The sequence below is a fragment of the Oncorhynchus clarkii genome, chromosome 3 (genome assembly GCF_045791955.1).
Source record: "Oncorhynchus clarkii lewisi isolate Uvic-CL-2024 chromosome 3, UVic_Ocla_1.0, whole genome shotgun sequence".
Taxonomy (NCBI): domain Eukaryota; kingdom Metazoa; phylum Chordata; class Actinopteri; order Salmoniformes; family Salmonidae; genus Oncorhynchus; species Oncorhynchus clarkii.
The window spans coordinates 9,747,415-9,772,182 of record NC_092149.1 but is presented as its reverse complement, the minus strand read 5'-3'; the positions used below and the strand labels follow the sequence as shown (position 1 = coordinate 9,772,182).

Genomic DNA, 24,768 nt, shown 5'->3' with positions numbered 1-24,768 from the left:
TGTACAAGTAGTATAATAATAATTCCCTTTGTGGTTGAAATGCAGTAAAACCATCATTTAAATCAACAGACACATATGGACATCATATTTTCTGCTGTTAATCAATACATTCAAAGGCTATTCAAGTTACACACAATGTCAGCAAGGACGATTCTCTACTTTTGTCAGAAGTTAATGATAAATAATAGGCGTTTCTTCTTTATTTCAACACATATACTGCATCTATCCAAGATGTAACGAGAGCTCATCTTCTCTGCAGTTCAAGTTAAAACTCGTACGAGGAGGATATCCTCAGAACACAAAGCAGTTGTCTGCTCATACCAGGGAGGAAGCAGACAGATCAGTCAGTCCAACAACAATGGAACTATGTAAAGTATGAGGCACTAGGACGTATTCCCTCCATCTCTCCGTTCCTCAACTTCATTTACAGTACAGGGGCTTTAGTTTAAAGCTAACAGTTCAGTCACCAAAGCTTGTTACCAGAAAGATGAAAGTCAGAAGAAAAATCTAACTTGTATAATGTTTCTCTCATAAAAGTCAACCGCGTCCCTCCCAGAGAACTCTTCTACACACCTTTTGTATTGGGAGACAGCAGTTAGTGGGCTCTGGTTGAAATGTCCTGTATATCTGATTATCACCTTAACCAAATGACTCAAGCCTTTCTTAGACTATCTAGGCCTATAGGTAAATCTTTCAACAACTTTATACACACACACACACACACACACACTCACATACTCGCACTGCACACAAATGTCTATAAATCATGTTGGTCTGTTACAATGTATCCAAGTTCAAACCATAGCCTATTCATTCACGGCAAACATCCATGCACCCCTCTTAGCTTCAAGTGTGGCTCCTTCCCACTCTTTATTTGGATCAACTTTGAGGTGAATAACATGTGTTGTTGCCCAGTATTGTGCTGGCTAGTAGTATGAATACTGTACCTCCAACATTTCATTTCCTCAATAAAGGTCTTAGTTATGTGCATATTGTCATGATGCCACTGAACACCCTTAAATACCACTTAAGGTGCGTTCGTTGGTACTGCTTGCCACTCATTAGCTAATTAACAGGAAGAGAGTGTTTTATCTCCACATGTATACGTTTAGACCTGGGAATAAAATAAATAGATTTTTAATATGAGTTTACCTGGGCTTGGAAGCGCTCCGTTTCCTAAACAGATAACAGGTGCTACAGTACATCTTCTTCAGCCTACCGATCTGCAGGGCCAATCAACAATAAAACAATAACACATCATGGTACTATTTACTGAGGCTTGTAAGCAGAGAGAAAAGAGGACAGAGAAAGAGAGGAGAGGAGAGAGAGACAATAGAGAAAGAGGACAGGAGAGAGAATAGAGCGAGAGGACAGGAGAGGGAGACAGAATAGAGAAAGAGAGGACAGGAGAGAGAATAGAGCGAGAGGACAGGAGAGGGAGACAGAATAGAGAAAGAGGACAGGAGAGGGAGACAGAATAGAGCGAGAGGACAGGAGAGGGAGACATAAGAGAAAGAGAGGACAGGAGAGGACAGGAGAGAGAATAGAGAAAGAGGACAGGAGAGAGAATAGAGAAAGAGGACAGGAGAGGAGAGACAGAATAGAGAAAGAGGACAGGAGAGCGAGACAGAATAGAGAAAGAAAGGAAGACAATAATTAGCATTGATACAAAATGCACTGTAAAAAGAAAGGGCATCTCTTTCAGGCACAGAGTTGATTTGTCACAGACCAGGGAGCTATATATACATCCAACTCATCTGACAGGTGACAGACAGAAGAGAAAAGTCAACATTCATTCACCCATCATTGAGACTAGTCTGTCTGGGGAGTTTGGAGGAAGAAGCCAGGAGCATGTCTGTGGGGCTGTGGGGCCCCGGGCCCTTCATAGTCATGCCGGCTCCTACCATGGCCGGGTAGCTGCGGTTACGGCGGATGCCCGCGTTCAGAGCGGGGCCGAGGCCCCCTATGGGACTGGTCACCACAGAAGGGCAGAAGTGGGAAGGGCGGTGGAGGCCGCTGAGGGGCCCCAGCATGGTGGGCCCCGTGGCCCCTGATAAAGAGGGGCCGGCCCCAGCCACGCTGAAGCGCTTCAGCTTGTCCACCAGCTTCAGATTGTGGACGCTGACGTCAGTCTGACACTCGCTGTCTGCTGACTCACTGCTCTGGGCCTCTGCCCTCACCTCCTTCAGGATGGAGCTGGCCGGCTTCGATGCCAGGAAGTTGTCATAGGGCGGGGCGCTGGGACTGAGTTCGAAGGGGCCCACGGGGCTGCTGGGTTTGGCACAGAGGGAGCGGTGGGTTGGGGAGTTGGGCGGCGTGGAGGGTAGGGTGTCGGGGGGCCGCGGCGGTAGAAGCGACGGTACTCCCCCAGTGGGGATGGAGGTGCTACAGTCTGCCCGGTCCCAGCTCTGAGGGTTGTAGACTGCTGCAGAGATGCCTCGCTCCTGGAGGAGCCGCACCAGACCTCCACTAGTGCTCATGGTCTTGGTGGAGTCTCTTAGGTTGGTGAAGGACTCGGCTGCCAGGCTGAGGCGGCGCGGGGTGCAAGGGGTTGAGCAGGGGGTAGATCTGACGCTGCTGCTGCTGGTCATGACGCAGGAGGCAGTAGGGCCCGACATAAGGCTGAAAGAGGGAGATGAGAGGGACACATACAGACCGTCACACACAGTCAGCCATACCGCTATGCAGTCAGCCATACCGCTATACTGTCAGCCATACTGCTACACAGTCAGCCATACTGCTACACAGTCAGCCATAGCGCTATACAGTCAGCCACACAGTCAGCTATACTGTTATACAGTCAGCTATACTGCTATACAGTCAGCCACACTGCTGTATAGTCAGCCACACAGTCAGCTATACTGCTATACAGTCAGCTATACTGCTATACAGTCAGCCACACTGCTGTACAGTCAGCCACACTGCTGTACAGTCAGCCACACAGTCAGCTATACTGTTATACAGTCAGCTATACAGTCAGCCACACAGTCATACAGTCAGCTTTACAGTCAGCTATACTTTTATATAGTCAGCTTTACAGTCAGCTATACTGTTATACAGTCAGCTATACTGTTATACAGTCAGCTATACTGTTATACAGTCAGCTTTACAGTCAGCTATACTGTTATACAGTCAGCTATACTGTTATACAGTCAGCTTTACAGTCAGCTATACTGTTATACAGTCAGCTATACTGTTATACAGTCAGCTATACTGTTATACAGTCAGCTTTATAGTCAGCTATACTGTTATACAGTCAGCTATACTGTTATACAGTCAGCTATACTGTTATACAGTCAGCTTTACAGTCAGCTTTACTGTTATACAGTCAGCTTTATAGTCAGCTATACTGTTACACAGTCAGCTTTACAGTCAGCTATACTGCTATACATTCCGCCACACAGTCAGCTACACATCAGCCATGCTGCCATACAGTCAGCTATGCTCCTCAGCTATGACAGACACAGCCAGAGCCTAGACCACACAATAGATCCTTCTAAAGCCTAGACCACTCAATAGATCCTTCTAGAGCCTAGACCACTCAATAGCTATTCAATAGGTTGATTTTAGTCTGACCATCATTGATCATCAATGTTAGTTTCCTTTTTTAGCACACACACTGATGCAGACTAGTACAATATAATGGAGCTTCCTGGTACAAAGTAAATGAACTAACCAATCACTGCCCATATCAATATCAGATCAAATAGAAAACAATATTAACACCTCACTGACTATTTCATTCAGAAACCAACAGACAAATCAATGGGACTCTTTGACAAGGTTATCTGGATGTTACCCCAAACACATGCTATTTCAACCCCAGATAACATTTCCTGGAAAACCCCCAAAGGAAATCAGAGACACAGTGCTAACACACCGGTAATTATACAAACCAGTGTTATGAACACCGTTCCAAACATAGTTCTGTAAGCAATGAACACCCACAAGCTTTTAGCATCAATCATCAGACCACAATCAAGTTGTATTGTATGAATCAAGGCCAGGGCCCCATCATTATATTATGGAGGACATTTTCATCTGATCGTCATTGATTAGAGAGTCTCAGCCCGTTGGGGCGGAGCTGTTCTAGATTTGTTTGATTGACAGTTGACAGGAGGGGGGTTAGAGGGTTTAGAGACCAAAGGAAGCAGAATAGTTAGAAGGGGACAGCGAGGCAGGCTTTGTTATTCCCCGGAACAACCCCAACACTACGGAGTCAGACCCCAAATCCCCTACAATGAGGCCACGCTACTAGTCATGTGACATGCGACAGGTCTCACCCACAGGGCGGGATGGGGCGTGGCTCAGTGGGCCTGCTGCTCTAAATCAGCCTTCAGAACAACATGATAGAGAGCGGCTTCCTCTTCCTCATCACATGACCTTGAAGGGATGGGGGCAATTCAATACAATTCAATCATCTTTATTCAGGAGGGGCAATTATAGCTGTCAGACAGTGGGTATGTGTTAAACACACCATGGCTCAGCCAGGGCTAAGGAAAACGTACTAGTGAACGAAATCATGACTAACTTAGTTTTTACATTAATTAATATTATTAATCTGAGTCACTATTTCCTTCAGCAATATGGGTTTATTATGATCCTCTCTGTATTATCATTCTCAGCCCAATGCTGAAAGCCAAGGAGGTTTCCACTGTCTGCAGTGGTAGCGATTCAGACAGACACTGCCACCTAGTGGCTACAGGGGTACACTGCAGTGTCAGCATGCATCTCCAATGGCACTCTTTTCCCTATATGCTGTAGTGCACTACGTTGGTCCAGGTCCCACAGTGGATAGGGAAGCCATTTGGGACTCCACCAGTGTGGGGTAAGAGGGTTGTCTAACCTGGGGGTGACTCTGGTCAGCTCGTCTGAGGGGTGCATGATCCGACAGGTGGTGAAGGTATAGGTGGAGCTGGTGTTGGACATGCATTTACCAGGGTAGTGGGCTGTAGACAGGAAGAGAGGGAGAGAGAGGGAGAGAGAGGGAAAGAGAGGGAAAGAGAGGGAGAGAGAGAGAGGGAGAGAGAGGGAGAGAGAGGGAGAGAGGGAGGGGGAGAGGGAGGGAGAGGAGAGGGAGAGAGGGAGAGAGGGGGAGAGGGAGGGGGAGAGGGAGGGAGAGAGAGGGAGAGAGAGGGAGAGAGTAGAGGGTTAGTACTGGGCAGAGGAACCAACATTCTTTTAAACATAAAACTTCAAATCAAACACTCAAAGACAGAGTGGATGGTTTAAAGCTGCATCAATTGCAAAGATGAAACCGCTGTATTTTTGCCTGAAGAAGCCGTTTTAAACCACTGAAAACAATTAGATAGGCAGATAAAGGAATGACAATGATTTCAGAAGATTCCTAATATCCCAGGCATGAATTAGTGTTCCACTCGAACATAGGGATTCTCCATAAGGAACACAATGCAGGTTGAACTAAAAGCACTAGAGAGAAGTGGTGTGTTGACTGTTTGGAGCCGTGTGTGGACTCTGCAGTGTTGACTGTTTGGAGCCGTGTGTGGACTCTGCAGTGTTGACTGTTTGGAGCCGTGTGTGGACTCTGCAGTGTTGACTGTTTGGAGCCGTGTGTGGACTCTGCAGTGTTGACTGTTTGGAGCCGTGTGTGGACTCTGCAGCTCAATGTCAAAGGCAGGAGATGAGGTGACATTCACACCACTCCATAATAATTCCTAGGAAACAGGGTCATGGACTGAACATGTTTCCCAAATGGTCCCCTACTCTCTATATAGTATACTACTTTTAACCAGAGCACTATGGGCCATGGTTGAAATAGTGCATTGTATAGGGAATTGGGGCCATTTGGGATGACAGTAGTGTCATGTGAGTTACTGGACAGCTGTGAGAGCACGTTGTTAACAGATCACGTCATATGATACCACGACAACCAAACCACAGAGACCTGGACACTGGCCATAGGTTGTACATATTCAATCTGGAGTGTGTGTGTGTGTGTGTGTGTAATACGTATATACTACATCACTATGTAGGTTTACACTAACATAGGACATCTCTAATAATTGGCTTTTTGAGTGTTCTTCATGCCTTTGAGATGAAGAATGTTGTGATGGAAGATGAGAACAAAATCACGACAACATGATTTGACACCAGATAGGACACAAATGACTTGAGTGGATGGAAGTGGTGATCAGAACTGGAGGATTCAAATGAATCTGAATTTGTAAGGAAGGATCTTGAGATTTTAGGAACAGTGTGAATATGAGGTGGAGATTAAACACAATACTGAAATAAATTCAACTCAATATACTCAAAAGGGGTATGATAGTAGCACACGTCTAGATGAGGTGGGTGTGTCTGGACGAGGTGGGTGTGTCTGGACACGTCTGGATGAGGTGGGTGTGTCTGGACGAGGTGGGTATGTCTGGACACGTCTGGATGAGGTGGGTGTGTCTGGACGAGGTGGGTATGTCTGGACGAGGTGGGTATGTCTGGACACGTCTGGATGAGGTGGGTGTGTCTGGACGAGGTGGGTGTGTCTGGACACGTCTGGATGAGGTGGGTGTGTCTGGACGAGGTGGGTATGTCTGGACACGTCTGGATGAGGTGGGTGTGTCTGGACGAGGTGGGTATGTCTGGACACGTCTGGACGAGGTGCGTGTGTCTGGATGAGGTGGGTATGTCTGGACATGTCTGGATGAGGTGGGTATGTCTGGAGATGTGTGCATGAGCGTGGAGGGATCGGGGACCGACGGGCAGGCGAGGAGGGGATGGCTATGGCCAATGAATGCCCCAATATCCTGAGGTAGAAGGGAGGGCTTGGGACGTCCGGTGCCTGTGTGACCCATTTAGCAGGCTCCCTCACCGGACACCCCGTCTGCAGCTGCAGCCTGATCCTGGTTCCACTGGTTCTCGCTGTCTGGAGGTGCAGGGGACGACAGTGATGTGCTGCCTGGGCCTGTCTCGCCCTCTTCCCTGGCTTCTCCCTCTGGAAGGTTGTTGTTGATGGATCTGCCGCTGCAGGAGGAGGAGCAGGAGGAGGAGCGGGTACGGAGGCCCTGCCGGCTGAGGATGGAGATGCCACTACAGCCGGGGGTAGAGCCTGAGACAGACAGGTGGTCAGACTCCTCCACTACCTCAAAGTCCTCCTCCTCAAAGTCAGTGAACAGGTACATGTGCTCCAGGTCTAGTTCCAGAGGACGGAAGCCCTTAGTGACCACACCAGGCCGCGTGTCCAGGATCCCACCCAGGTTGGGCTGAGCCAGCTGCTGCCACTGGTGCAGGGTGGCCGAGCCTGGGAGGGAGAATATCAAACGTTAGACACGCATATATTATTAAAGTGTAATGATAATGTAATAAATATGAGTATATATTATTATAGTGTAATGATAGTAATAAATATGAGTATATATTATTATAGTGTAATGATAATGCAATACATGTTAGTGTATACTATAGTGTAATGATAATGTAATAAATATGAGTATATATTATAGTGTAATGATAATGTAATAAATACGAGTATATATTATTATAGTGTAATGATAATGCAATACATGTTAGTGTATACTATAGTGTAATGATAATATAATTAATCCCAGTGTAATGATAATGTAATAAATCATAGTGTATATTATATTGTAATGATAATGCAATTAATCTGTGTATATTATTATAGTGTAATAATGTAATAAATGGTAGTGTATATTATAGTGTAATGATAATGTAATAGCAGTGTAATAATGTAATGAACTCACAAGTGTTGATTCATTGTGCATGTTAATGGTGTTGTCACCAGGCGGCACTAGAGACGCAGATTAGATACTCTACTAGATGTTTCCTACTACAGTATAACCTGACAGTGACTACATCCCAAATGCCACCCTACATCCCTATATAGTGCCCTCTGATCTCTGCTGATTTTTCAATCAACCATTTAATCTGACAAAAAAAAAGCTGAAAAACTTGTTGAAAACAACATTTGGAAAATGAATATATTTAGCATTTTAACGTGGGGAAATATGTAAGAAAAACGTAGATAAAAATGTTAAGAACTTCTTTTATTTGGTTAAACGTGTGCTTCATACCTGATCTATAACTGCATCTATCGACTCAAACACAGTATCCAACTTGTATTTCAAACAGTAGCATTCAGGTTCTTTCAGGAGATAACACAAATATGTAGCAAATCTCTCGACAGCTTTTTGAGGATGCCTGATATGTTTGGAGATGATTTGACATGGACATTAGAGTAACAGGCTGTATGGCTGTTTAATGTAATCTCTCCTTGATGAAACATAGGATGAGAGGCACAGGGCCTCAACGATGCTGTGAAAAAGACCAGCAACAGGTCTGGATTTGCTGTGCATGATGATAACTAAACCAGGCTAAACTAATGTGTTTGGCAGGGCTAGTGGTGGGCCGGTCTAACTCGAAGTAAAAGCTCAGACACACCAATAACGGTTTCTGGAACTTGGCACCTCTGAACGTAGTTTGCAAACATATTTATTATGTAGAATCACTTAAGAGTTTTGGCAGTCAGACATCGACAGCGGGTGGTCCCTAAAACACAGCATGCTGAACGATCGGCTAGATCCACAATCGGTGTGAACTGTGTGAGCCTCAACTCTAACTGTAGATGTGGAACCAGCAGTGGGGGCTGGGTGAGTCAGAAGTAGAAGGAGTACTGTGTGGAGAGGCTGCACTCATCATGGTGAATTAAATCCCACAGTGTGTCAACCAGCAGCAGGGTGAGAGGTCGTGGGGGAGGAGTCACCTTCCAGTGGCTTGACGATCTGCAGCTTCTCCGGCAGGTATGAGCGGGAGCTGAAGGAGTACCCAGACCAGATGGAAGAGGGGTGGGTTCCTCCCAGGGACATGATGCTCTCTGTGGGGGTCATACTGCCGTTGTCCACCTCTCCCTTCTCCACCAGCCCCTGGAGCTTCCGATCCCTCTCCTCCTCGAAGAACCGCCGCTCGCTCAGGTAGTTGTCCCGCCGCAGGGAGAGACGTCGCAGGGCTGCTTCCAGATCCTGAGAGCCCGGCGTTCCAGGGGTCCCTGGTTTCTTGTTGGAGTCATCCATACTGGGGGGGAGAGAGAATAGAGCAGAAGACAACATGAGTCTTGGCCATCAACCTGCATTTGCTGAGGACAGGAGAAACTGTGTACATTGTATTTATTTATTCAATCTAGTCCTATTCAACGCTACAAGTCTAACAAGAGGTCCTATAACTGGTTTTCTGTACTCAATGAGACACTGGTCCTGTACATAACAACGTGAATAGCAACAAGACTGGCTGATGACATCAACAAAAAGAGTCAACTGTTATTTGCGGTTGTCAAAACTAATAACAAAAATCACCAATGGTCATTTGACGTCAACACAAGACGTTTTGACTTTCCTAGCATTATGTGCAGGGCCACAACATAATCAGTTGTTACAGGAGAAACTACTGTTTGGCTTTATTGTACCGTGGTTGCTATGGGAACTAGTAAAGACAAACTTCTTCCTTTCCCTCTTGGTTTACACAGCAAAGCCATGGATATTGCTGTCAGTGGTGTTGTTGTAGAGCCAGCAAATTACAATGATAGCAGATATGCATTCAGGAAACCGTCTTGTTAACACTCTGATAGACTTTACTGGACAACTACATGGATGGGACGACCTCTGACCTGTTGTTCCAGCCAGAACTTTACTTGATCAAGTAGGTAGGCAGACAGACAGACAGACAGACAGACAGACAGACAGACAGACAGACAGACAGACAGACAGACAGACAGACAGACAGACAGACAGACAGACAGACAGACAGACAGACAGACAGACAGACAGACAGACAGACAGACAGACAGACAGACAGACAGACAGACAGACAGACAGACAGACAGACAGACAGACAGATTTCATATTCAAAGTGAAAGAGAGCCAGCCAGCGAGTAGAGTCATGTCTCAGTCCCAGTACCTGTGGTCAGGCGTCTCCAGTATGAAGCTGTTGGTGTGGTTGTCTATGAGGATGCTCCCCATATCTCCTCCGTACAGGCTGGAGCGGGGCGTGGACAGGCAGCTGGAGCGGCCAGAGTTCAGACAGGACGACCGGTTGGAGCCGGGGATGTTCATGGGAGACGGGGCCAGAGAGGAGCGCTGACGCATCAGGTTAACGTTTTTCACAGTCTCAAACACACGCTTGGGGTGCAACCTACACACACACATACCATACACACATACCACACACACATACCATAGACACACACATAACACACACACACACACACACACACAATATCAGCATAGCTCTAAAATGGGGTTAGATGTACTTCAGTAGATATTGGTATTGAATCAGGGCCTACTTCTGCTCTTCCACTTCCGGGTCATCCATAGCCAGCCCCTTCCTCATGGTGCCCTCAATCTCAGCAGCTAGAGAGTCCTGGGAGGACAGACAATAATAATAATAGTAATGATGATGAGTACTATGTGACTAGTCTCTGAAGTCCCAGACCTAGGGACTGTGATTAATAAAGATTATCTTGGTAACGTTGAAAAGGGGGGTGTCCTCTTCAGACAGACAACTCTCCCAACAAATCACAAGGCAGACATGCCAGAATGTCACGATTCAAAACAAAAGTTGGCAGGCAAAACCTTTGCAGTAGTTTAAGTGAAGGTAGTTGATGCAAACTAAACACTCACGTAATGCACTCATTAAAAATAACCTCTGATCACCATATTTCTAGCTACTTTTTTGTGTCCGGGAGATGTTTAAGCTAGGACAACACGCTAGGACGACACGCTAGGACAACACGCTGATAAGGCAGTGACGTTGTAAATAAACCCTAATGCCAAAGTGACGTTGTAAATAAACCCTAATGCCAAAGTGACATTGTAAATAAACCCTAATGCCAAAGTGACATTGTAAATAAACCCTAATGCCAAAGTGACATTGTAAATAAACCCTAATGCCAAAGTGACATTGTAAATAAACCCTAATGCCAAAGTGAATAAATAAACCCTAATGCCAAAGTGACATGGTAAATAAACCCTAATGCCAAAGTGAATAAATAAACCCTAATGCCAAAGTGACATGGTAAATAAACCCTAATGCCAAAGTGACATGGTAAATAAACCCTAATGCCAAAGTGACATGGTAAATAAACCCTAATGCCAAAGTGACATTGTAAATAAACCCTAATGCCAAAGTGACATTGTAAATAAACCCTAATGCCAAAGTGACATTGTAAATAAACCCTAATGCCAAAGTGAATAAATAAACCCTAATGCCAAAGTGACATGGTAAATAAACCCTAATGCCAAAGTGACATGGTAAATAAACCCTAATGCCAAAGTGACATGGTAAATAAACCCTAATGCCAAAGTGACATTGTAAATAAACCCTAATGCCAAACTGACATTGTAAACCCTAAGGCCAAACTGACATTGTAAACCCTAATGCCAAAGTGACATTGTAAACCCTAAGGCCAAACTGACATTGTAAACCCTAAGGCCAAACTGACATTGTAAACCCTAAGGCCAAACTGACATTGTAAACCCTAATGCCAAACTAACGTTGTAAACCCTAATGCCAAACTGACGTTGTAAACCCTAATGCCAAACTGACATTGTAAACCCTAAGGCCAAACTGACATTGTAAACCCTAATGCCAGAGTGACGTTGTAAACCCTAATGCCAAACTGACATTGTAAACCCTAAGGCCAAACTGACATTGTAAACCCTAATGCCAAACTGACATTGTAAACCCTAATGCCAAACTGACGGAGTTAAACCTACAGGAGGGTATCTCTCCAGGAACAGGGTTGGAGTGAAAACCTACAGGAGGGTAGCTCTCCAGGAACAGGGTTGGAGTGAAAACCTACAGGAGGGTATCTCTCCAGGAACAGGGTTGGAGTGAAAACCTACAGGAGGGTATCTCTCCAGGAACAGGGTTGGAGTGAAAACCTACAGGAGGGTATCTCTCCAGGAACAGAGTTGGAGACCCATGTTCTAGAGAGACTATGTGACTGAATTGGGTTAATTTGTTAGAGAATCTTCTGGGCCCCAAAAATCAGCCAATGGATTCTGGACAAACAAAACAAGACAGGATCCATCACACGGAAGTAACAGGGTTACATGGGAACTAACCCAGCCTGTTAATCCTACTGTAAACACCTCAAAACATTACTTCTCTCTACAGGGTCAATACCAGCCATCTCCTTCTCCCCACAGACCACATTCACTACAGCTAGATGCTAATACAGATAAGGTGTCTACCTCTCTCTACATTACATTTACATCACAGTTCTGGGGCTGGGGAGTTACGTCGTGGCCAGGGCATTAGGGTTACCTCCCTGCTCCTCACTGGTGGTGAGTGGCAACACATCAAGCAGTCAGAGATGCAATAGACAAGTTGTCCACTCACCCCCTCGGCATAAACAATGCTGTTAACATCTGACACCTGAGGAATGGGGTTGAAAACAAAACCTGATGAAAGGAAATCCATTTCCCCTCTATACCAGTTACAGCCCTCTCTCCATTCCACTCTGCTTCAATCTGTTCTTCCCTCCTCATGCTCACTCCTTCCCTCCTCATGCTCCCTCCCCCCTCCTCTCTCATACTCTATCCCTCTCTCCTCTCTCATGCTCCCTCCTCATGCTCCCCCCCTCCTCTCTCATACTCTATCCCTCTCTCCTCTCTCATGCTCCCTCCTCATGCCCCCCCCCTCCTCTCTCATTCTCTATCCCTCTCTCCTCTCTCATGCTCCCTCCCCATGCTCCCTCCCTCCCTCCTCTCTCATGCTCCCTCCTTCCCTCCTCATGCTCCCTCCCTCCCTCCTCTCTCATGCTCCCTCCCTCTAGTCTGTCCATAGAGAACAGGAAGGGTTGAGGTGTACTGAGAGGTAGTGATTTATTAATCTGACCCCTGTGTATGTGTGTCTCACCATAGGGAACAGGCCCAGGGAGTGAAAGCGTCGGGGTGTACTGAGAGGTAGTGATTTATTCCGGAGGTTCTTCAGCTCTTCCTGGGCCTCATGGAGCATCTCCATACACTCTGCATACTTATCCTCCAACTCCCTCAGCTAGACGAGGGGAGAGAGAGGTGAGAGTAGAGTAGAGTAGAGTAGAGAGAGAGGGGAGAGAGAGGGGAGAGAGAGGGGAGAGAGAGGGGAGAGAGAGGGGAGAGAGAGGGGAGAGAGAGGGGAGAGAGAGGGGAGAGAGAGGAGAGGAGAGGGAAAAGAAAGCGCAAGAGAAGACGAGCAAGGAGATTATCAGAAAACTATATGGACAATATCACAATTGTTGTAAATAATGTAAATGATAATCATATGGTGTTGAAGCATCAGGGGGACACCAAACACGATTCTATTTAAATATGGTTAGAGATTGTATTGTATTGAATTATATAACCCAACTTCCACTAGACTCATTCCATGGAGGGCCGAGTGGCTGCATGTTTTCACTCCTCCCTTGTACTTGATTGATGAATTAGGGTCAGTAATTAGTAAGGAACTCCCCTCACCTGGTTGTCTAGGTCTGAATTGAAAGGAAACACCAAAAACCAGCAGACACTAGGCCCTCCATGGAATGAGTTTGACACCCCTGGCATAATGGAAAACATCCCTAGCGTGGTAATTGGGTCTCGTTAGGCAGTGCTTATTGTCCTCTTGGTAATTGATTAATGAGGCCTTACTGTACCTCAGCAGTGAGCTGGCGCTGGGCATCTTTGGCAGCCCCTAGATGCTGGGTGAGCTCTTGGTTTTCCACTGCATACTGTGGAACAGACGTGACTGTTAGTCCCTTAGGGCTATAAGCTCACACACATCATCATCGACACACTGACAACAGCTATAACAGACTAGTTGTGTTCCAGGTCGGCGTCTTTGCAGCTGTGCCTTTCTGAAGATGTCTATATTATGAATATGGTTCTACTTCTCCAGGCGTTGTGACATCAGAAGAATCTGCAGAGCGGGACTGTAAGAAAGGCGACCTGGAACGTGTCCATTGGCCTGGACCGTGGCAGGCAGTCTGGGTCATTACTGGCCTGGCCACTCACAGACTTGGACTTCTTCTGCAGGTCTACGATCTGGGACAGGAGGTGTGTGATCTCCTCCTGCTGGCGAGACCCGTCGTCCGTCTTCCTCGCCAGCTCCTCCGCCAGGGTGGACATCTGGTGGTTGGCATCTCCTAGTGGGTACACGGGACGGGCGAAATAAATGACATGAGCAATGAGCATCCACCATGAATCAGTGTTGTTGACCTCTCATAGACCTCCTCCATAGCAACACTTAAATGTAGCTCCAGTGATACATGATGTTAACGGCCTAGCTAGGTGTTAGTAATATCTCCACCTAGTTCTCCTCATATGGCTCTCACACATCCAGTCCTATCAGAAGTGTGAAGGGGAGTGAACAAGGGCAGAGGGAACATCCTTATTGGAATGAAACACTGCCCTGTTTTGCTTTCTCTCAGAGGGCCTAGGGGACAGAGGAGGTGAGACCTGAGCCGTGTGTGTGTGTGTGTGTGTGTATGTTACTCACTCAGCTCTTTGACGACGTCGTTGACCAGCTGCTGCTCCTTCTCCTCGTACTCCTCTGTCTCCGTCTCCAGGTGACTGGCCTGGTGGGGGATGACAGGATGCAGCCACACATCATCATCATCACACAGCAGGAGAGCTGGGTGTAAAGTATTGGCAGCAGTACTTATTCCAGTCCTATTATCACTGGTACCTCTGGTTTACTATGAAAATACTCGGTCCCCAAAGCAATGAAATTAATATCTGACCTCTCCTTCACAGTATGGTCAGCAGGACCATAGAACTACACACAGGGTTAGTTAGCGACATGACTTTACCTCTGATCTGAGAGAGATGTTCTCTGCCTCCAGGTCTTTGAGTTTCTTCTGCAGTGAGTCCAGGGGGAAGTATCTTGGCACCGACAGTGTGGAGTCATTGTGGCGGATGCTGTGTGGACGAGACACAGTGACTGGTCAGTAAGTGACAAGAGACATAGGCTTCGTCCCAAATGGCATCCTATTCTCTACGAAGTGAACTACTTTTGACCACCAGGGCCCGTAGTTCAACATGTTGTGCACTATGTTTGACCAGAGCCCTATGAGCCCTGGTAAAAGGTAGTGGACTACATAGGGACTAGGTTGCCATTTGGGACAGAGATTTGTAAAAACAGGGAATCATATCCACCAAAGGATAATTTTTTAATTTATTTCACCTTTATTTAACCAGGTAGGCTAGTTGAGAACAAGTTCTCATTTACAACTGCAACCTGGCCAAGATAAAGCAAAGCAGTGCGACAAAAACAACAGAGTTACACCTGGAATAAACAAACGTACAGTCAATAACACAATGGAAAATCTGTATACAGTGTGTGCATATTAAGTAAGGAGGTAAGGCAATAAATAGGCCATACTGGCAAAGTAATTACAATTTAGCAATTAACACGAGTGATAGATGTGCAAGTAGAAATACTTTTGTGCAAAAGAGCAGAAAAAAAAGATACAAAAAAATATGGGGATGAGGTAAGTAGTTGGTTGGATGGGCTATTTACAGATGGGTCTATTTACAGATGGGTCTATTTACAGATGGGTCTATTTACAGATGGGCTGTGTACAGATGGGCTGTGTACAGATGGGCTATTTACAGATGGGCTATTTACAGATGGGATGTGTACAGATGCAGCGATCAGTAAGCTGCTCTGACAGCTGATGTTTGAAGTTAGTGAGGGAGATAAGTCTCCAACTTCAGTGATTTATGCAATTCGTTCCAGTCATTGGCAGCAGAGAACTGGAAGGAAAGGCGACCAAAGTAAGTGTTGGCTTTGGGGGTGACCAGTGAAATATACCTGCTGGAGTGCTTGCTACGGGTGGGTGTTGCTATGGTGACCAGTGAGCTGAGATAAGGCGGAGCTTTACCTAGCAAAGACTTATAGATGACCTGGAGCCAATGGGTTTGGTGACGAATATGTAGTGAGGGCCAGCCAACGAGAGCATACAGGTCGCAGTGGTGGGTAGTATATGGGGCTTTGGTGACAAAACGGATGGCACTGTGATAGACTGCATCCAATTTGCTGAGTAGAGTGTTGGAGGCTATTTTGTAAATGACATCGCCGAAGTCAAGGATCGGTAGGATAGTCAGTTTTACGAAGGTAAGTTTGGCAGCATGAGTGAAGGATGCTTTGTTGCGAAAGAGGAAGCCGATTCTAGATTCAACTTTGGATTGGAGATTTTATTTTATCTTTATTTAACTAGGCAAGTCAGTTAAGAACAAATTCTTATTTTCAATGACGGCCTAGTGGACAACTATAAATACCTAGGTGTCTGGCTAGACTGTAAACTCTCCTTTCAGACTCATATTAAGCATCATTCGCCTGTTCAGGGGCAGAACGATTTGTACCTTGTCAGCTCGGGGATTTGAACTTGCAACCTTTCGGTTACTAGTCCAACACTCTAACCACTAGGCTACCCTGCGCCACAATGATGCTTAATGATGCTTAATATGAGTCTGAAAGGAGAGTTTACAGTCTATCCAGACACCTAGGTATTTATAGTTGAACAGCATGCATTTAGTTTTACTAGTGTTTAAGAGCAGTTGGAGGCCACGGAAGGAGGGTTGTATGGCGTTGAAGCTCGTTTGGAGGGTTGTTAACACAGTGTCCAAAGAAAGGCCAGATGTATACAGAATGGTGTCGTCTGCGTAGAGGTGGATCAAAGAATCATCCACAGCAAGAGCGACATCATTGATATATACAGAGAAAAAAGTCGGCCTGAGAATTGAACCCTGTGGCACCCCCATAGAGACTGCCAGAGGGCCTTGAGATACCAAGGCTGTTGAGTCTGCTGATAAGAATACGGTGATTGACAGAGTCGAAAGCCTTGGCCAGGTCGATGAAGACGGCTGCACAGTACTGTCTTTTATCGATGGTGGTTATGATATCGTTTAGGACGATGAGCGTGGCTGAGGTGCGCCCCTGACCAGCACGAAAACCAGATTGCATATTGGAGAAGGTACGGTGGGATTCGAGATGGTCGGTGATCTGTTTGTTCACTTGGCTTTCGAAGACTTTACAATGACTGGGCAGAGCTGGCAGAGGGGTTCAACACCATATACAGACCAGACTGGAACCTTCTGCATAATTTAGACAACAAGGATAGATGGAACAGTCAATCAATGTTTTACCACCAGTGTAACAGGACACCTGGTAGTGTCTGCCATTAAGACACTAATGGGAATGCCACGGTCCTGGTTTTCACCCAACCGCTCTGTGTTTGAGGGGTAAGAGAAACAGGTCAGTTTGTCTGTATTTTCCCCCTGAGAGAACACAACAAACCAACCCAGCCTGCTGCCTCAGTGTCACAGTACCTCTGTCAGAGAACACAACAAACCAACCCAGCCTGCTGCCTCAGTCTGTCACACAGGGTCACAGTACCTCTGTCAGAGAACACAACAAACCAACCCAGCCTGCTGCCTCAGTGTCACACAGGGTCACAGTACCTCTGTCTGAGAGAACACAACAAACCAACCCAGCCTGCTGCCTCAGTGTCACAGTACCTCTGTCTGAGAGAACACAACAAACCAACCCAGCCTGCTGCCTCAGTGTCACACAGGGTCACAGTACCTCTGTCTGAGAGAACACAACAAACCAACCCAGCCTGCTGCCTCAGTGTCACACAGGGTCACAGTACCTCTGTCTGAGAGAACACAACAAACCAACCCAGCCTGCTGCCTCAGTGTCACACAGGGTCACAGTACCTCTGTCTGAGAGAACACAGCAAACCAACCCAGCCTGCTGCCTCAGTGTCACACAGGGTCACAGTACCTCTGTCTGAGAGAACACAACAAACCAACCCAGCCTGCTGCCTCAGTGTCACAGTACCTCTGTCAGAGAACACAACAAACCAACCCAGCCTGCTGCCTCAGTGTCACACAGGGTCACAGTACCTCTGTCTGAGAGAACACAACACACCAACCCAGCCTGCTGCCTCAGTGTCACACAGGGTCACAGTACCTCTGTCAGAGAACACAACAAACCAACCCAGCCTGCTGCCTCAGTGTCACACAGGGTCACAGTACCTCTGTCTGAGAGAACACAACAAACCAACCCCAGCCTGCTGCCTCAGTGTCACACAGGGTCACAGTACCTCTGTCTGAGAGAACACAACAAACCAACCCAGCCTGCTGCCTCAGTGTCACACAGGGTCACAGTACCTCTGTCAGAGAACACAACAAATCAACCCAGCCTGCTGCCTCAGTGTCACACAGGGTCACAGTACCTCTGTCAGAGAGAACACAACAAACCAACCCAGCCTGCTGCCTCAGTGTCACAGTACCTCTGTCTGAGAGAACACAACAAACCAACCCAGCCTGCTGCCTCAGTGTCACAGTACCTCTGTCTGAGAGAACACAACAAACCAACCCAGCCTGCTGCCTCAGTGTCACACAGGGTCACAGTACCTCTGTCTGAGAGAACACAACAAACCAACCCAGCCTGCTGCCTCAGTGTCACACAGGGTCACAGTACCTCTGTCTGAGAGAACACAACAAACCAACCCAGCCTGCTGCCTCAGTGTCACACAGGGTCACAGTACCTCTGTCAGAGAGAACACAACAAACCAACCCAGCCTGCTGCCTCAGTGTCACACAGGGTCACAGTACCTCTGTCTGAGAGAACACAACAAACCAACCCAGCCTGCTGCCTCAGTGTCACACAGGGTCACAGTACCTCTGTCTGAGAGAACACAACAAACCAACCCAGCCTGCTGCCTCAGTGTCACACAGTGTCACAGTACCTCTGTCTGAGAGAACACAACAAACCAACCCAGCCTGCTGCCTCAGTGTCACACAGGGTCACAGTACCTCTGTCTGAGAGAACACAACAAACCAACCCAGCCTGCTGCCTCAGTGTCACACAGGGTCACAGTACCTCTGTCTGAGAGAACACAACAAACCAACCCAGCCTGCTGCCTCAGTGTCACACAGGGTCACAGTACCTCTGTCAGAGAGAACACAACAAACCAACCCAGCCTGCTGCCTCAGTGTCACAGTACCTCTGTCAGAGAACACAACAAACCAACCCAGCCTGCTGCCTCAGTGTCACACAGGGTCACAGTACCTCTGTCTGAGAGAACACAACAAACCAACCCAGCCTGCTGCCTCAGTGTCACACAGGGTCACAGTACCTCTGTCAGAGAACACAACAAACCAACCCAGCCTGCTGCCTCAGTGTCACACAGGGTCACAGTACCTCTGTCAGAGAACACAACAAACCAACCCAGCCTGCTGCCTCAGTGTCACACAGGGTCACAGTACCTCTGTCTGAGAGAACACAACAAACCAACCCAGCCTGCTGCCTCAGTGTCACACAGGGTCACAGTACCTCTGTCTGAGAGAACACAACAAACCAACCCAGCCTGCTGCCTCAGTGTCACAGTACCTCTGTCTGAGAGAACACAACAAACCAACCCAGCCTGCTGCCTCAGTGTCACACAGTGTCACAGTACCTCTGTCTGAGAGAACACAACAAACCAACCCAGCCTGCTGCCTCAGTGTCACACAGGGTCACAGTACCTCTGTCAGAGAGAACACAACAAACCAACCCAGCCTGCTGCCTCAGTGTCACAGTACCTCTGTCTGAGAGAACACAACAAACCAACCCAGCCTGCTGCCTCAGTGTCACACAGGGTCACAGTACCTCTGTCTGAGAGAACACAACAAACCAACCCAGCCTGCTGCCTCAGTGTCACACAGGGTCACAGTACCTCTGTCAGAGAACACAACAAACCAACCCAGCCTGCTGCCTCAGTGTCACACAGGGTCACAGTACCTCTGTCTGAGAGAACACAACAAACCAACCCAGCCTGCTGCCTCAGTGTCACACAGGGTCACAGTACCTCTGTGAGAGAACACAACAAACCAACCCAGCCTGCTGCCTCAGTGTCACACAGGGTCACTGAGAGAACACAACAAACCAACCCAGCCTGCTGCCTCAGTGTCACACAGGGTCACAGTACCTCTGTCTGAGAGAACACAACAAACCAACCCAGCCTGCTGCCTCAGTGTCACACAGGGTCACAGTACCTCTGTCAGAGAACACAACAAACCAACCCAGCCTGCTGCCTCAGTGTCACACAGGGTCACAGTACCTCTGTCTGAGAGAACACAACAAACCAACCCAGCCTGCTGCCTCAGTGTCACACAGGGTCACAGTACCTCTGTCTGAGAGAACACAACAAACCAACCCAGCCTGCTGCCTCAGTGTCACACAGGGTCACAGTACCTCTGTCAGAGAACACAACAAATCAACCCAGCCTGCTGCCTCAGTGTCACACAGGGTCACAGTACCTCTGTCAGAGAGAACACAACAAACCAACCCAGCCTGCTGCCTCAGTGTCACAGTACCTCTGTCTGAGAGAACACAACAAACCAACCCAGCCTGCTGCCTCAGTGTCACACAGGGTCACAGTACCTCTGTCAGAGAGAACACAACAAACCAACCCAGCCTGCTGCCTCAGTGTCACACAGGGTCACAGTACCTCTGTCTGAGAGAACACAACAAACCAACCCAGCCTGCTGCCTCAGTGTCACACAGGGTCACAGTACCTCTGTCTGAGAGAACACAACAAACCAACCCAGCCTGCTGCCTCAGTGTCACAGTACCTCTGTCAGAGAACACAACAAACCAACCCAGCCTGCTGCCTCAGTGTCACACAGGGTCACAGTACCTCTGTCAGAGAACACAACAAACCAACCCAGCCTGCTGCCTCAGTGTCACACAGGGTCACAGTACCTCTGTCAGAGAACACAACAAACCAACCCAGCCTGCTGCCTCAGTGTCACACAGGGTCACAGTACCTCTGTCTGAGAGAACACAACAAACCAACCCAGCCTGCTGCCTCAGTCTGTCACACAGGGTCACAGTACCTCTGTCTGAGAGAACACAACAAACCAACCCAGCCTGCTGCCTCAGTGTCACACAGGGTCACAGTACCTCTGTCTGAGAGAAGAGGGGGATTTTCTGGACAAACAAATCAAAGGCCTTTATTCATCTTAAAGAAAACAGCCTTGAAGCCGTCCTTAAGCAGGAGCCACAAAACATATCAAGTACCTGCCCTTTGGATGGACTTGTGGGACCAGTGAAATAAGAGCTTAAAGGCCCAGTGCAGCCAAAAACTAGACTTTCTGTGTAATATATACACATATCCACACTTTGAGGTTGGAATAATACTGTGAAAATGATGACAATGCCTTTTTAGTGTAAGAGCTGTTAGAGAAGACCGCATGAAATGTCAGCCTGTTTTGGTGGGTTGAAGTTTTACATTTGTTAATAGAACAATACGAGAGTTCCAAACATCTCTCCCAAAAACAGCTTGTTTTCAGTCCCCCCTCCCCACTCAGACCACTCCCAGACAGTCCTAGCTAAATTCTTGCTTGAGAAATTGTTCTTTGCTAAGTTGACTGTTAATTGAAAACAAAATTACAGTGAGGTACACAATTGTTACCCAGATATGATTTGATATCGAAAATAAAAACAGCTGCATTGGCCCTTTAAGTTGAAAGGTTATATCATTGTAAAAGGAGAGTAGAAGTGGGAGGAACAAGAGCAGAGAGACCTTACGACAGACCATAGTGGCATAGTGGGGGTTTACTGACAACGGCAAAATGAAGGAGTTTTGCTTTAAGAGGAAAACGTGGATGTGATGAGTGGAGTGGAACAGGTCCGGTTGCTGCCTTTAGCAGAACAACAACCATAGGAGTTGGCTATAAACCACAAACCGTTATCGGAACCAGGCTAATCTCACAGGTCGGGATGACAGATAGCAGACTCACGGGGTACAGGTGGACGAATCTCCTTCACTCTCCTCTGCTGCACTAGTGTAGAACTGGAGAAGCTCATCTTTCATAGACAGATCATGGCGCAGCTGAGAAACCTGCAGAGGGAGAGAGGGGGACAGAGAGGATGAGAAGGGAGAGAGATGAGGGAGGGGGACAGAGAGGATGAGAAGGGAGAGAGATGAGAGAGGGAGACAGAGAGGGTGAGAAGGGAGAGAGATGAGAGAGGGGGACAGAGAGGGTGAGAAGGGAGAGAGATAAGAGAGGGGGACAGAGAGGGTGAGAAGGGAGAGGGGGACATAGAGGGTGAGAAGGGAGAGAGATGAGAGAGGGAGACAGAGAGGGTGAGAAGGGAGAGGGGGACATAGAGGGTGAGAAGGGAGAGAGATGAGAGAGGGAGACAGAGAGGATCAGAAGAGAGAGAAATGAGGGAGGGAGACAGAGAGGGTGAGAAGGGAGAGAGATGAGAGAGGGAGGCAGAGAGGGTGAGAAGGGAGAGAGATGAGAGAGGGAGACAGAGAGGGTGAGAAGGGAGAGGGGGACATAGAGGGTAAGAAATGGGGGAGAGAGATAAAATATCAACATTATGTCACATCTTCTCCTGGTTCTGAGAGAGAAAAGAGCACACGTACACACACTCCACACACACCTCCTCTCGAATGTGCTCCACTTGCTCCTCCAGGAATTCATTTCTCTCACTGAGGGTTTTGTTCTTCTTCAGTAGTGACTGGCCGATGCGGGCGGCGAGCTCCAAGTCCCGTTCTTTCTGCAGGGGAGACAGAGGGGCTGGTTAGAGGGGCTGAGCATCATGATCTAGGAATCAGGTCAAAGGGAGACAGTTGCTAATGTATGACAATGTTTGACTTGTCCTATGATGTGGTTAACTTGGCCTGGCAGAGAGATGTCTGAACGGTAGATTTGACTATCCAAACAGACAGCATTGTAAATGAATGTGCTCTAAGTGAGAGACCAGGTTCTCTTACCTCTTCAAGCAGACGAGTAACAGCATCTATGTCACTGTACGTCTTAGTCATCTGGCCCACTCTTTCAGCACATAGAACTGTTGAGACAACAGAGAGGACAAACACAGTTAACAGCTGTAGAGACAACAGAGAGGACAAACACAGTTAACAGCTGTAGAGAGAACAGAGAGGACAAACACAGTTAACAGCTGTAGAGACAGCAGAGAGGACAAACACAGTTAACAGCTGTAGAGAGAACAGAGAGGAGAAACACAGTTAACAGCTGTAGAGACAACAGAGGAGAAACACAGTTAACAGCTGTAGAGAGAACAGAGAGGACAAACACAGTTAACAGCTGTAGAGAGAGAACAGAGAGGACAAACGCAGTTAACAGCTAGGCCATATCTGAGCGCAGTAATGTACTGTATGTATGCCTGACTGCTAAACAGCTGGGGCAGGGCAGACAGAAGGATATTTGAAATAGCTGAGTTATCAGAGGGCCACCTACTGTACACATCACACAGCCCTGCCTGATGACCTCAGAGATCTTTAGCAAGTTGTTGTTATCAGGTAGAGTGGCTCCGTCTCAATACTGTTTCCTTGATTCCTCGTTTCCTTGTGTCCTCTCAACCCTTCCTCACCTCATAGCTTTCTCAAAACACCAGAGGAAATCCAGGAAAGGATTCGAGGAGAGGAAACGTGTTTGTAAGGTTTCCCTCTGTGGTTTTGAAAAAACGGAGAGATGACAGGAGAGGAGGGATCCAGGAAAGTCTATTGAGACGGAGGAAGTGACAAGTGAGATGGTTTGGACTCTGACCTCACCTCACCTCAACCCCACCCCAGCTGAGCTGATAACAGCACGTTGCCAAGCTGCAGTGTCATTCTCTGTTAAAACAATGCTATGTTATTCCCAGCTGATGCCCTGTCACTGCCAAAACATGACTAAATATATATAGCACTCAACCCTGAGCCTATTTCTGCCCCTTTTTAGATCTTGTCTCATCGTTACAACTCCCCAACGGGCTCGGGGGGCAAAGGTCAAGTCATGTGTCCTCCAAAATATGACCTGCCAAACCGAGCTTCTTAACACCGTTCCGCTGAGCCCAGAAGCCAGCCGCACCAACGTGTCGGAGGAAACACCGTTCAACTGACGACCGTAGTCAGTCTGGCCCGCCACAAGGAGTCGCTAGAGCACGATGAGCCAAGTAAAGCCCCCCCTCGCCAAATCCTTCCCTAACCCGGACGACACTGAGCCAATTGCGCGCTGCCCTATGGGACTCACAATCACTGGCGGTTGTGATGCTGCCTAGGATCGAACCCGGGTCTGTAGTGATGCCTCTAGCACCACATTGCAATGACTTTGACAGCTTCGCCACTCGGGAGGCCTAAACTTCTTTTATTTATATATATATATATATATAAAAAAATAAAAGCAGTTTAGGCCTCCCGAGTGGCGAAGCTGTCGAAGTCATTGCAATGTGGTGCTAGAGGCATCACTACAGACCCGGGTCAGGCCTGGTATAGTTCTAATTGTTGTAATCTCAGATAGGTGTCCGTAGGGCAGCAAACACAGGCTGGTAGGGTATAGGTCAGGCCTGGTATAGTTGTAATTGTTGTAATCTCAGATAGGTGTCCGTAGGGCAGCAAACACAGGCTGGTAGGGTATAGGCCAGGCCTGGTATAGTTGTAATTGTTGTAATCTCAGATAGGTGTCCGTAGGGCAGCAAACACAGGCTGGTAGGGTATAGGCCAGGCCTGGTATAGTTGTAATTGTTGTAATCTCAGATAGGTGTCCGTAGGGCAGCAAACACAGGCTGGTAGGGTATAGGTCAGGCCTGGTATAGTTCTAATTGTTGTAATCTCAGATAGGTGTCCGTAGGGCAGCAAACACAGGCTGGTAGGGCATAGGCCAGGCCTGGTATAGTTGTAATCTCAGATAGGTGTCCGTAGGGCAGCAAACACAGGCTGGTAGGGTATAGGCTAGGCCTGGTATAGTTCTAATTGTTGTAATCTCAGATAGG

The 24,768-nt window shown here is 47.4% G+C and overlaps 1 protein-coding gene across 1 annotated transcript in view; it reads right to left on the bottom strand.

Annotated features, from left to right (window-relative positions):
* Window positions 1–1,701: 1,701 nt before the first annotated feature.
* LOC139387519 (trafficking kinesin-binding protein 1-like) overlaps window positions 1,702–24,768 on the bottom strand; it is a 46,854-nt gene continuing 23,787 nt past the window's right edge. The window contains exons 3-17 of the mRNA XM_071133805.1: window positions 22,769–22,845; window positions 22,435–22,551; window positions 21,783–21,883; window positions 14,798–14,906; window positions 14,485–14,563; window positions 14,001–14,131; window positions 13,643–13,717; window positions 12,889–13,026; window positions 12,370–12,405; window positions 10,310–10,386; window positions 9,925–10,158; window positions 8,738–9,045; window positions 6,827–7,255; window positions 4,847–4,949; window positions 1,702–2,622 (exon numbers count right to left, since the gene is read on the bottom strand). Of these exons, the coding sequence (XP_070989906.1) occupies window positions 1,797–2,622; window positions 4,847–4,949; window positions 6,827–7,255; window positions 8,738–9,045; window positions 9,925–10,158; window positions 10,310–10,386; window positions 12,370–12,405; window positions 12,889–13,026; window positions 13,643–13,717; window positions 14,001–14,131; window positions 14,485–14,563; window positions 14,798–14,906; window positions 21,783–21,883; window positions 22,435–22,551; window positions 22,769–22,845 (2,840 nt within the window). The 3' untranslated portion in view covers window positions 1,702–1,796. The remainder of the gene's footprint in view (window positions 2,623–4,846; window positions 4,950–6,826; window positions 7,256–8,737; window positions 9,046–9,924; window positions 10,159–10,309; window positions 10,387–12,369; window positions 12,406–12,888; window positions 13,027–13,642; window positions 13,718–14,000; window positions 14,132–14,484; window positions 14,564–14,797; window positions 14,907–21,782; window positions 21,884–22,434; window positions 22,552–22,768; window positions 22,846–24,768) is intronic.